Source organism: Lagopus muta, chromosome 2 (assembly GCF_023343835.1).
Source record: "Lagopus muta isolate bLagMut1 chromosome 2, bLagMut1 primary, whole genome shotgun sequence".
NCBI classification, from domain to species: domain Eukaryota; kingdom Metazoa; phylum Chordata; class Aves; order Galliformes; family Phasianidae; genus Lagopus; species Lagopus muta.
The window spans coordinates 9,439,308-9,452,093 of record NC_064434.1 but is presented as its reverse complement, the minus strand read 5'-3'; the positions used below and the strand labels follow the sequence as shown (position 1 = coordinate 9,452,093).

The 12,786-nt window shown below is 47.2% G+C and overlaps 1 protein-coding gene across 7 annotated transcripts in view; it reads right to left on the bottom strand.

Annotated features, from left to right (window-relative positions):
- Positions 1–8,816: 8,816 nt before the first annotated feature.
- The window catches only part of PUM2 (pumilio RNA binding family member 2), a 64,477-nt gene continuing 60,507 nt past the window's right edge, over positions 8,817–12,786 (bottom strand). For all 7 annotated transcript variants that reach the window (XM_048935065.1, XM_048935064.1, XM_048935060.1 and 4 more), the window contains one exon: positions 8,817–11,790. In XM_048935065.1, coding sequence (XP_048791022.1) covers positions 11,659–11,790 — 132 coding nt within the window. In that variant the 3' untranslated portion in view covers positions 8,817–11,658. The remainder of the gene's footprint in view (positions 11,791–12,786) is intronic.

The window sequence follows — 12,786 nt, the reverse complement described above, 5'->3', positions numbered from 1 at the left end:
CCACAAGGCTCAGTAGACCTAATGAGATATTCAGCGTGGCTAAAACTCATGACTTTATCACGTGTCTTTAATTAGCTCACTTTCTCTCTTCAATTGCTTATGCAGCCTTCCTCCAAACAGCTCCCGCCACTGTGGGGCCGCCCTCCCACCCGGCCGCCTCACACCCAGCGCCATCTTGGCCGTGGGGCCGCCTGGGCGCCATGTTCTTGGCACTGGGGCTGCTGAGGGGAAAATGGCACCCATGCGGCTCTGTGGCCAAGACGGCTCTGAGTGGGAGGGGTGGGCGAGGCAGAATGGAGGAAGAAGGTGAAATTAAAGCTGTGGGGGCATGCAGGTGTCACAGGGTAACCCATGCTCCAGGGGGGACACTGAGGTGGCTGAGAAAATGTGAGGTGCGCTTCATGTGCAAGTAAAGAAATCCAAGCAAGGAGACATCCCAGCTGCCATGGTGATTGGCAATCAGCATGCGGGGCCTCATCAGCCTTCCTGGCTAATTGCAGCCTGGGAAAGGCCGGTTTGGCTGTGCTGGAAGTGCATGGCCATGAGGGCTGCCTCCAGGAGCTGCATGGATGTGCTGGCAGGGCCCGGCAACATATGGATCTCATGTGAGTGTGTGTGTTCAGAAAGATGGCAGATCAAATGTTCCTGTGGTACTGCTTGCTGGATTTGCTAGAAAACATTTAAAGCTTGCTCGGGATGTTCTGGTCAGGATCTGTGAATGGGGAAGGGGGAAGAACAATGATGTGTTTGGGAGCCAAGTGTTTGCTGTGACATTCCCGTGCCCTCTGCTTGATCATTGAAGCATGCTAAGTATTGTGGTTTCAGTCAAAAGAGCTCCATGCTGAAAAGCCAGATGAGACTTGTATGGAAAGGCGCTTCTTGGCAGCCCCACGCTCGGGGGATGATGCGAGCTGGTTGCCTCTGCCCAGTACAGTGGGGCTGTGGGGATTTCCCAGCATTGGATCAAGGGCTTCCAGCAGTGCAGCCCAATTGAACTCACCCTCCCCGGGGACGAGGGGTTGGTTTGAACTGTGTCCTGCCATGGAAAGAGGGGGACGTGTCCAGCCCGCTGCTTCCGCCACCACCTCAGGCGTGGGGCAAGCAGGAATGGCGGCTGTTGCTGTTGGGCAGCCGCCACCATTCTTTGCAGCGCTCTGCATCATCCCTTTTGCCCCGTGGATGTGTCAAACAGCAAGCAGAGCTGCCTGCCTGGCTTTTCAGGTGCCAGACCCTCCCACAGCAGCATGTGAGGCTGTGGCTGCTGTCACCCTGTGTCCTCTGCTCCCTCACATGTGCCCACCAGCAGCTGTGGGGCCTGCGGAGCAGATGACTGTCTCCTCCTTGGCTGAAGTCTGCTGCTGTGTCTCTTTAGATGGGTTATGAATGGAGTGTGACCGCGTGGATTTGGGTTAGGAGAAGCTGAGCTCTACACCAAGGGCTGTGTCGTACCTATGGCTTCAAGCTGGTAGACTCACACGTCACGTCTCTGTGACTTCTGCCATAGACAAACTTGTTTGAGGATGTCACAGCCTGACAACTTGGGATGAAGGAGAGTAGATTCCCTTACACACAGTGGGAGGTTAGAATGTATGCAGAGTGGGGTTGTCCTCAGTGCACAGGCAGCTGCTTCTCCCCTGGGGTTGTGGAGCTGACAGCTTGCCACTAATGGGTGCTGTCTCTGGTTGGCCTCCCTGCTACTGATTGACAGTTTCTCTGTTGCTGCTTTTGTACCAGAGAAAAAACTTTTTATTTTTTTTCCACTACTGGGTAGCTCAGTTAACCTCTTTATGCGTTCCACTTCTCTCAGCTATAATGTATAGAGAAGACCTTGAATGAAAGCCTTGAATCCATTGGACACTGGACAGAGGGTAGACACACGGCACTCAGGGTATGCTAAATGCATCCAGATGGAGTCTTTGTTGGAATGGGGTGGAAGATAGGTCTGAAGCAAGTGGTGGTGGCTGGTAAGGGCTTGGAGCGCTGTCACTGCAGTTCCCTTTTGTGTCTGAGCTTTTCCTGTGGATGATGGTGCCTTAGAACAGTGTGCTGGCAATGAGACATTAGGAGCCTGAAGTCTGGGGATGGAAGAAGAAGGATTTGTGTCCTGAAAGCACAAGGGGGAGACTAGGGCAATGTGGCTGGTAGTCCTGCAGGGACCAGGAGGATCTGAGTTTTATTCCTTCTACCCTGCTGTTTCTCTGCTCTTTCCAATTTAAGCCCATCTGGCCAGTGCTGCTGCTAGCCATGGCTCACAACATCTTTCTAGCTCCCTGCAATAACAAAAGAGCAATCCGCCCATTTAATAAATCAATTTGGAATGCAAGAACAAGTCTGCAGAGGAAACAGCCTGCACTTTCAACCTTGTGTTACCAAAACTTGTCCCTGATGCGCAGCATTTTCATCCAGCCGCCGTGCTGGCTGCTTTCTGGGAGCCCAGGCACTGTGGTCCCACTTCCCAAGCCCATTGCTTGTTCTTCAGGATGATGGTGCCAGCTGTGCTTACCTCTGTTCTGCCTCCTCTGATGCCTTGGTGAGTTTTGTGTGGCTGTCAATTTGCTCCAACATAGAAATAACTGATTCTGACCCTTTTAAATGCCAGTGGTAGTTTGCAGCCAGATCATGTGAAGCCACCCAGCGTGCTTGCACGGTGATATCTGATTGTGCTTGTTCTGTCCGGCCTTCTTTGCAGTGAGTCAGAGAGCTGTGAGCAGCTCCATCCGCCTCCCACCTTTCACTGCCAGGAAGTGAGAGCAAAGCCGTGCACCCCGAGGCAGGCAGCACAGAGCTGCCCCGGGCTTCTTTCTCCCCCATGTAACGCTCTAACAGAAGCAAAGGGATGGCATTGCTTATTTGGACAAGAAGCCTTCTTGCAAAAACTATTTCATTATTATTTTTTTTTTTTCCAGCTTGAACAATGCAATGTTTAGTTGTCCAAGTGTCAGTGTAGCTGCCTTATAGAAATCAGCTGAGTCCACTTGGCTGCCTCTCCCAAAAATGTGTTGGCTTCTTTTCTTCTCCTCCATCCCCTTTCCTTATGTCCTGCTAACTACAAGTTGTAGGTGGACACTGAAAATGATCTATCAGCATGTCTGTGCCACCAGCCAAACACTTCTCTTCCAAACTGAGCTTCCTTTGGCAAAATCCCAATTGGCGGTTGCATGCTACTATTGTGATAGTTTTCATAAGCAGCTGTAACAAAACCAGCTGCCTTTCTTTAACGCTGTGTGTGAGGGTCTGGATCCTGCATTTTCGTTACTCAGAGTCTCAGGATGGGATTTTGGGGGCAGGTGCAAGACAGCCTGCAGAGGGGCTCCCATCGGCTCCGTGGGATTTGGCTGAAGTTAGGTGGCTGCTGCCCACAAACAGGCTCTCCCTTGGTGAGGCCCTTTAGGGACGCGGTTCGGTGGGCATGGACAAGCATGGGGATGGGCTGGCAGCTGATGATCTTAGAGGTCTTTTCCAACCTTAATGATTCTATGGTGTGCTGTTCTTTTGGCTGGTGCTTGCACTGTTCAGCTGTCTTGGCACACCAGTCTCAGGGCTCGCGGCCTACACAGGCATTTCTCAGAGCACCCACCTGAATAACCACTTTTTAAAACTTACTATTCTTTGCCCAGGGAGCCTCCTTAATCTCTCCTGCATTTCTGTGACTCACTCACCTCCGTGGTTAGCTCAGGGCAACTCACCACTCACCTGCAGTGACTAACACTGGCCTGCCATGTGTGATCCCTCAGCCTCTGTGACCCCAAATAATTTGAACACATAATGAGGTTTGCCCTGGCAAGAGAGCACAAGAAAGATGTGGTGGAGCTGTTGGAGTGGGTCCAGAGGAGGGCCATGAAGATGATCAGAGGGCTGGAGCACCTCCTCTGTGAGGAAAGGCTGGGGGAGCTGGGCTTGTTCAGCTTGGAGAAGGCTCTGGGGAGACCTCATTGCTGCCTTCCAGGTCTTAAAGGGAGCTTATAAACAGGAGGAAGAGTGACTTTGTACACAGCCTTATAGTGAAAGGAAAAGGGGGAATGGCTTTAAACTAAAAGTGAGGAAATTTAGATTAGATTAGATGTTCAGGGGAAACTTTTAACTCCCAGGGTGGTGAAGCTGTGCTTGTCCCATCTGTGGAGGCATTCAAGGCCAGGTTGGATGGGGCCCTGGGCAGCCTGAGCTGGCAGCCTGTGACACGGGTTGGAACGGGATGGACTTTGAGGGCCATTGCAAGCCAACCATTCTGTGATTCTGTGAAAATGAGCACAGAGAAGAGGCCATCATTCACAGCCCCTGCCATCCTGCAGAGGAGAGATGTGATTCTTAATGCCTTTTTAGTGCCTTGATGACTGCTGTGAGAATACAAAAGACACGTATGGCTGTAATCCTACAGCCACTTCTGGCAGCACCACAGAGAGCCATTATCTGCCTGAGAGAGGTGTGGGTTTCAGGTGGAATGAGGTACTTAATCTCTTATCAAAGGACTCCTGTATTTCCTCTGTGTATTCCTTTTTACTGTCTTGGTTTGTCACAGAGGCTGCTGGGTGCATAAAACTCACATAAAACTTTAGTGCAGGTTCTCCCCATGAGATGTTTCTGACCGTAGCAATTGTACCACGGGCTGTGGAAGGAAGCTATCAGCATTCGCATGAACCAGTGCAGTTCTGCTTGTTAAAAAGGTCCAGATTAAGGACAAAGACTTTTAACCAAAATGCAGCAGTGCTCAGTCCTTAGAAACACATTCATGATACTCTCATGCTGTCACTGGCAGACAGGCTTGGCTCAGGTGTTTCTGCTGTAGAGGGAATGTGAGCAAGCACACAGAGCTGCAGGAGTTCTGCCAGAGCAGGTTTAGCACTCCTCTGGATGCTGAAGAGACGTGGTCCTGGAAGCAGCAGATGCTGTAGCAGAGCAGTTACCAAGAGAAGGATTAGGCTGCAGCGTCGTAACTACCTGCTAGACAACATGTGCAGCACTGGGAAAAATACTGATCTTTTTGGTTTTTCTTTTTCAGTAAGCTGGTGTGATCTGGAGCCCATCCTTGCTGAGGATCTCTGAGGAATGCTGCTCCTGGGCCAGCATCAGTGTTTTTGATTTACGCCAGCTATCGGTCGTGACTATGCCGTGAATTTGGTGATGTAACGTACAGGTTTTCTTCCTGATTAGCTAAAAGGATGCATCTTGCTTTAATTATCATCCTTCATTTAGCATTTTGAGGCCGCTCGCACATTTCCGCAGATACCAGCTGTCCCGGAGCTGTGTGCAGTCACTCCTCTGCCACATCCCTGCAGGCACTACCAGTGTCTCAGCCCTCACTGTCATAGCATTGATTCACCCATCGGTTCCCCACCCATCCTGTCTCTTCCTCCAACCTGGACCTTCTCACGCATTCAAGAGGCAACGCCTTTGCCCAGCTTCTGTTGTAACCTCAGCTGGGAGCGGGCTTGGGACTGTGGTACCCCAGCCCTGGGTGGCATGGTGCTCCTGTGCCACAAGGATGAGCTGCGTTGGCAAGGCCCTGCTCGGGTTGTCTGTCAGCAAGTGCTCCTGGTGATTGACCACCACTGTGGGAACAGCTGCCCAGGTGGCAGGCAGGGCATACAGCCAGGTGGAGGAGAGCAGGGCCAAGGGGAGTATAGAGGGGGTGGGAAGGACTGGATGAAAGGGGAGAGGTTTGGGCTGCATATCAGGAAAAGGTTCTGCTCCAGAGGGTGGTGGGCATGGAACAGGCTGCCCACGGCAGTGCAGACAGCCTCGAGGTGTGTGGAACTAGGAGCTGGACTTGATGATCTTTATGAGTCCGTTCCAGCCCAGGATGTTCTATGATTCTATGAAACAAGGGGAACAAAGGCTGTAATTCTGCCCGGGCAGTGGGGTGGGGTTCTGCAACACTGTCCTACTTATTTATCTGTGGATTTTTGTCTTTCCTTTAAGCTTTGTATGGCACGTGTGTGTGCTGCCTGCCCAACTCTGAGTAGTGCTTTGTCACGAACACAGATATTTTAATTGCAATTTTTTCCTCTTCCTGTATGTTTGAATTATTTTTAGGTGATTGTGGTATTAGCTATACTGCCCAGCGAGGCCTGGAGTGAAGGTTTTGCTGTACCTTTTTATTACTTTTTAAAGATATCAGTGGGTTCCCAGAGTGCTCCTCCTCTCCCTCTCCCCTCTGCTCAGTATTCATAATCAAGAGCCATTATGGTTGTTTATTAGATGGTGGTTACAGCAGTTTTCAGTATGCATATGGGGATGCTTATGTTTTGTCTCTCCACTTCTCATCCCATCCTGATTGCAGAATAAAGCTGTTTTCACTCCCACCCCTCTGGGCCCACCTCTACCTTTCTTTTCTCTCCCTCCTCTTTTTAACTTCTCATCTATGAAAAACTGCTCATTGATTTCAGGTGCCTTCCAGCCGACGAGAACCTGTATGAAGTATGGAGGTTCGCAGTGCCATCTCAGCCTCCCTGGAGCAGATGTTGGAGGCTTGGCTGAGTGCTGCTTGCTGGGGACGCCTGCATGCCCTGTCCAGGTGTCTCAGATGCCTCAGGGTGCCTCAGGTGGCACCAGACAGACAAGCAGGCAACAGGGCCTGTTCCCAGTGCATGTGTCTGCATGGAAGTGTCCACACCTAAACAGAAATGACTTAACTGGGATGGCTTCCCCAGAGCCTTGCTGACAGTGCTGCTGTGTGATCCTATGTTCCTATCTACGGGGACAGCAAGAGCTGTGCAGCACCCAAGAAACATGCAGTGAGTGACTTTTAAGGCCCCCACCAGATCTCCAGGCTTTTGGTTGCCCGAATGTCCAAAGATGATGGGCAGGGCTGGGTAAGAGTCTCTTTCCCAACAGGATCCAAGCTTGTGGTGCTCCCAAAGTGGGATGAATAATCAGACCCCACATTCTCATGAGGCACATGACATTTCAAGGAAATAGGAGACGTCATGTGAAACCTGGAGTACTTAAGATAGTCGCTTTTCAAACAAAAAAGGCTTTTTAAGAGTTGAATGAGATCAGTGTGTAGCCTGGATCTGACAAGAGGAAACTCTGCTCCTTTCATCCCGGCTCTCCGTGCAGAAGTGGGAAATTGGTTCTGTGGTTGGCACTGAGTTTGTCCTCTGCTCTTCAGCTCAGTTCAGCCCTCTGTAACCCTTGCTTAACAAGTGACTGCTCTGAATGCTCTATCAGCCTCTGGAAGCCAGCTTGTATGCAAAGGGCTTCAACAGCCACATCAAAACTGAGCCCTACGCAGAGAACAGCGAATCCTTGCTCAGGACTTCTCCTGGCACCAGCACACACTCACCTGGATGCTCTCCTGGACTGATCCTGTGCAAGGGGGCACTGAGTACACTTTCTGATGCTGTACTGCAGCTTTGATAGAGGAAAGGGGATAAGGATTATCTGTGTGAACCTGCCCCGTGATCAGCAGCCAAGCAGCAAGTCCTCAACAGCCTCCGCACCTGAGCACTGCTGTGCCAGGAAAGGAGAATGGTCTCTTCTTGTCCCCCTTGGGCTTGGCTGGGACAAGCATGGCAACCGAGCTGGGAAAGGGCTGTGGTGCTGCCAGTAAATCTGAACCCTCTGGGCAGGTCTGGAGCTGAAATGAAGCTGGTTAGGGCCTCCAGAACTACTAACACTGGTGAAAGCATGTACGTTATATTGACATTGGTTCTTCCTCACAAGCTGAAGATCTTTAGAGACCAGTCTCCTTCCAACATTTCAACTGCAACATAAAAAGCCTCAAGGAGCATTTCCAGTATGGCAATGATGGGAGCACGCCGCTCCCAAGATCTGTTTTACATGAACTGAGTCTGGGAGAATCAAGGTGGAGACAAGGATCTCAGGAGCAGAACCTGCCCACTCCCACCTGCGTGCTCGGGAGTCATGCTCCGTCTTGCGCTGCTTGTGATGCAACGAATGGCTCAAGCTGTGCTACAAGCTCAGCCCAAACTCGGGAGCAGAAAATGAACCTGCCCAACTCCTTGTGGTTAGGACATACTCCTGTGAAGTGAGAAAGGTGGGTTTGAAACCCCGAGGCTGATAAAAGGAAACTAATTCAGTCATCTTATTTGCAGGTGAATTCCCTAACTGCAGAGCTAGCATGCAAAGGAGCAGGCTGCATCCAAAGGGCTGGAGGAGGAAATGCTCCTGCTCCATAGATCAGCCCGATCAGCATGCTGCCACACAACCAGACACAAGGAAAACTGCCTGTTCTTTAGAGTGGAGGTAAGAGAGATTATCTGCCTCTTAACTGCCATCAGCACTCAAGAACATCCAGGCATTCCGGCCTCAAAAACTTCAAGGATCCGTGCACTGCACTGAAATAGTAGATCTAGCATCTGTGATGGAAGTAGTATGATGGCTGCTCTGTCCTAAAGGCACCACTTCAGAGGATTGGTTTAATACCACCAAGCAAACCCACTCCGCTGCAGTTAGACCCCTTCACTCCCCACCTTAAGCCACGATTGGTCCTTTGAAAAAAATCCTGGGCAGTAACTAAAGATTGTGGATCCAGTAACGACAGAGCAGCCAACAATCATAGCCTTCCCAAATGCTCAAGAACTCACCGCGCTTTCACTGGTGTACGAAATAGCATGAAGCTCTAGCCTTACCCATCCCTAGGGAACACTTTTTGTAGGATGATATGAAGGCTTTGCAGCTCAGAACTGACCTCTGGAAATGCAATGATCTCATACCGGGTTCTCAAATAATTGGCTGACTCTCATCCGATCGCAGAAACAGAATGGAGTGCCTGTGCAAAATTTCCAAGCAGACAAGTCACATAACTGAGAACAAAAAGATTGGCTGCTTTCCTAGAGGAAAAACACAAGACCAGATGTATTTCACACAGTGTTATTAACACATTTTCATTTTGATTTTTACAATATATACACGTGAACATTACATTATTTAATACGAGCCGCCTGGAGTCAAACCTAATCAAACTGGTCCATAAACAGTCTATATCAAATAGCGGTATTTTAGCAAAGAAAGAAGTCTAGTGGTTCTACCCAAAGCCTAAAAGAGCTGAAAGGAAACCCAGTGATTTTCACGTTCCTGGATAATAGTTTGTGCAAAATGGTAATTCAGGAGAGCAAGTGGAGGATTATTTTCGAGGTACTGAAAGCTCGAAGGATGACAGTTACAGGACTGATTAACTTCAACTGTGGCATGAGTGCTACAGGGACAAAGTACTCAGACATCACCATTTTCTGCCTGGACATTCCCAAAAGCCTGATTTAACGTCTCACATGTCAGAGACAATGTCAGATAATAACAGACAGTTTGTACACAGGATTAAAATACTCACTGAGGAGAATTAATGCGTTCAAGTAAGTTGCTCAAGTGCCATCCTTTGTGTGACTACGGGAAAGCTCTGGCTCCAATGGCAGGGCCTGTAGCTCTTGAAAGGAATGTTGTGGACTGCCATTCAAAAACTGCTTAGCAATTAAAGATGAGGTTATTAACAGTAACTCGGCCCCCTACATCACCTGATGCAGGCATTAAGTGACAGATGCAGACACTAACGCTAGGCCAGAACGCGCTTTCCCGTCTGCTTATTCATGATTTAAACACTACCACTAAAAAAAAAGGTAGCAACTCAGATGTATGCTTTCAAAAGACACGTAAACCTTACACCAAGAGTAATACAACAGAATTCCTTACACGAGTTTATACCACTGCCGCTTTCTTTCCTCGAGATCAGAGCCCTACAGCTGCAGCCTTTTATTTATCAATGCTCAACACTGCTTTCCATCCATCCTGGTGATCACAACTTCATCATGCCCTCCGAATGAATGTTTTACACAAAATACTTACTTCAACAACATACAAAGCACTTTCTTTATCTTTCAGAAACTGAATATACAAAGCTTTTTTTTTTCTTTTTTTTTCCAAAATATTTCCATAGGCAAAGGATTAAAAAGGATTTTAATTATACACATATGGTCACAACTCTGCCTTAAAAAGATCATTGGGAAATGTACATAAGGCCGCTTGTAAATGTACATCATCTCATGTTACTGTTACAATGTCGTATGTCCAGAGAAAAAAATTGACAGTATCATACATATTTGCTTTACGCTGGGAGAAGGCTATTCAAAAATACAGTACTCTTCTGTACAAAAAAATCATGCCACATTTATTAAGATGGAAGAAGCATTGGTTTCTGCGATAACCAAAGTTTTCAGTCCACTTCTTTCTCACTACGCTTATTATCCCAACTTAAAATTTGAACAGACTGATTTCCCCAAGTGTCCATATGAACAGAACCAACAGCTATGTTGTAAACAAAACATAATGTTTCTCACAATAGTTAAAAAAAAGCCGGTTCATATTTCTGAAACCATATAAAGATAGAATTTAAAAAAATCACTCTTAATTTGCTGAAATAAATTTACATTATACAACACTATATGCCAGGGGAAGAAAGGGGGACGGGGATATGAATATACACTAAAATGCAAATTTTTGTCCCAAAAAAGGGTAAAACAAATTACATTTACAGCATGAAGGTTTACAAATGTACATCTGTACAACCAAGGTAAGCGTCACTACTAAATTAGCAAGGCTTGTAATAAACATCAAAACGAGATTTGTTTTCAAACTGTAAACTTACACCTATTAACTACACGTATACAATGCATATATTTATAGGAAGCAAAAAAGCTATCTGGATATTTAATCAATCATGCTTAAATGTTGAGCTATCGAGTTTACTTTTCAGTGGCCCCTCTTCATCAATACCTTTTTTTCTTTTTTTCTTTTTTGCATCTACAGTGAGAAAGCAAAACAAATGCTCAATGCTTTCAAATCCTTACAGTTCTATATGCAAAATAAAAAAATACAAATCTCTACTCTTCCTGCGTTGTAAAACTGACTGTAAAGTTAATACAGGGTTCACTCCTCTTCCAACAGCGTGCTCTGCTGAGTGGATGCACCGCCACCACTCGATCCCTCTACCTTGTACAACAATTAAATATAGAAGTATATACAGCACTGTTGTTGTCAATACATCGCTAGAGAAAACCTAAGGGCACTAATTAAAAAGAAATAACTGTCCACACGAGTGGTGAAAATTGTCCTTTCAGGTTCCCGTGGTCTTGTTATTCTCTGCTTTCATTTGCTGTGCCCTGCTCGTTATCTGATAGCACTTTGTGAACCACCAAAATACAACTTAACTTTTCGACATGTTAAATAATGTTTATGCAGCTGATCAATTTTAATCTGGTATAAAAGACTTCACACGAAAGGGAAAAATAAGGATCAATTCTATATACAACTCTATAAATCTGTTGTGCTATGATGTTGGGTAGACCTACCAGATTGCAAGCCAGTGTATTAAAAGAATACTGTACTTTTTCCCTTTAAAAACTATTTCAGTGACTTTACAAGGTAAAAATTTACAAAATATGTGACAGCTATTTTGATACAATTACATCATATACAGGCATTCTGTGCTTTGCCAGCCATCCAATCTGATAGGTCTCCTGATCAGGGCTGGAGATTTTTTTATTTTTATTTTTTATAATTCACTCCCCAAAAATATACAAAAGAATAAAAATTTTACAAATGGATGAACAAAGTCAATAAATAGATTTAAAAAAATCAGAACATTTATAGTTAAGTTGTACGTTTTGATCATTCACAATAAAATTCTTCCATTTCCTTTCCTGCCTTTTACAGCATCCCATTTGGTGGTCCACCAATTGGCCCCAGATCAGCACTGTTCTTCAGGTAATACTTTTCCAGCTTGGCCAGAATGTGTTTGCCGTAGGTGTATTTGCGCAGAGTTGTGATGTGGGGTCGAATCTGTAGGAAGAAACTCGTTATTTTTTTGCTCGCAAATTGCAAGTGGAGTCACTACACTTGTGAACTATTATATTAAAAAAACAAACAAGCAGCAGCCTATCGATTCACATCTATGGAAGCTTCTTGGAAAGATGTAAAGTGGGTGATGTGAATCACCAAGCAACTGATGTACCTCTCATATTATAAGTATTCAGTTGATGACTCCACTTTTGCTTTCAGATTTCAGGTCATGGATTTCTTCAACATCAACAAATGACTGAAGAAGCCAACAAAACATTATGCTGTGTGATATAAACACAACAGACAATACTAGCAGTGCTATCCTAACACGTCACCTAATCCAGTGACAGGTGAGGCTGGGCTGTCCAACAATCACAGAATGGCCTGAGTTGAAAAGGACCTCAAGGTCATCTGGTTCCAATCCCCTGCTCTGTTCAGGGTCGCCAACCAGCAGCCCAGGCTGCCCAGAGCCACATCCAGCCTGGCCTTGAATGCCTGCAGGGATGGGGCATCCACAGCCTCCTTGGGCAACCTGTTCCAGTGTGTCACCACGCTCTGGGGGAAAAACTTCCTCCTAAGATCTAACCTAAACCTGTCCCAGTTTAAGACCATTCCCCCTTGTCCTATCACTGTCCACCCTCCTAAACAGCCGTTCCCCCTCCTGTTTATACGCTCCCTTCAAGTACTGGAAGGCCACAATGAGGTCTCCCAGGAGCCTTCTCTTCTCCAAGCTAAATAAGCCCAGTTCCCTCAACCTTTCCTCACAGGAGAGGTGCTCCAGCCCTCTGCTCATCTCAGTGCCTCCTCTGGACCCACACCAAGAGCTCCACGTCCTTCCTGTACTGGGGGCCCCAGGCCTGGATGCAGTGCTGCAGATGGGGTCTCACAAGAGCTGAGCAGAGGGGGATGATCACCTCCCTCTCCCTGCTGGCCACCCCTTTTTAATGCAGCCCAGAACACCGCTGGCCTTCCCGGCTGCAGGCGCACACTGCTGCC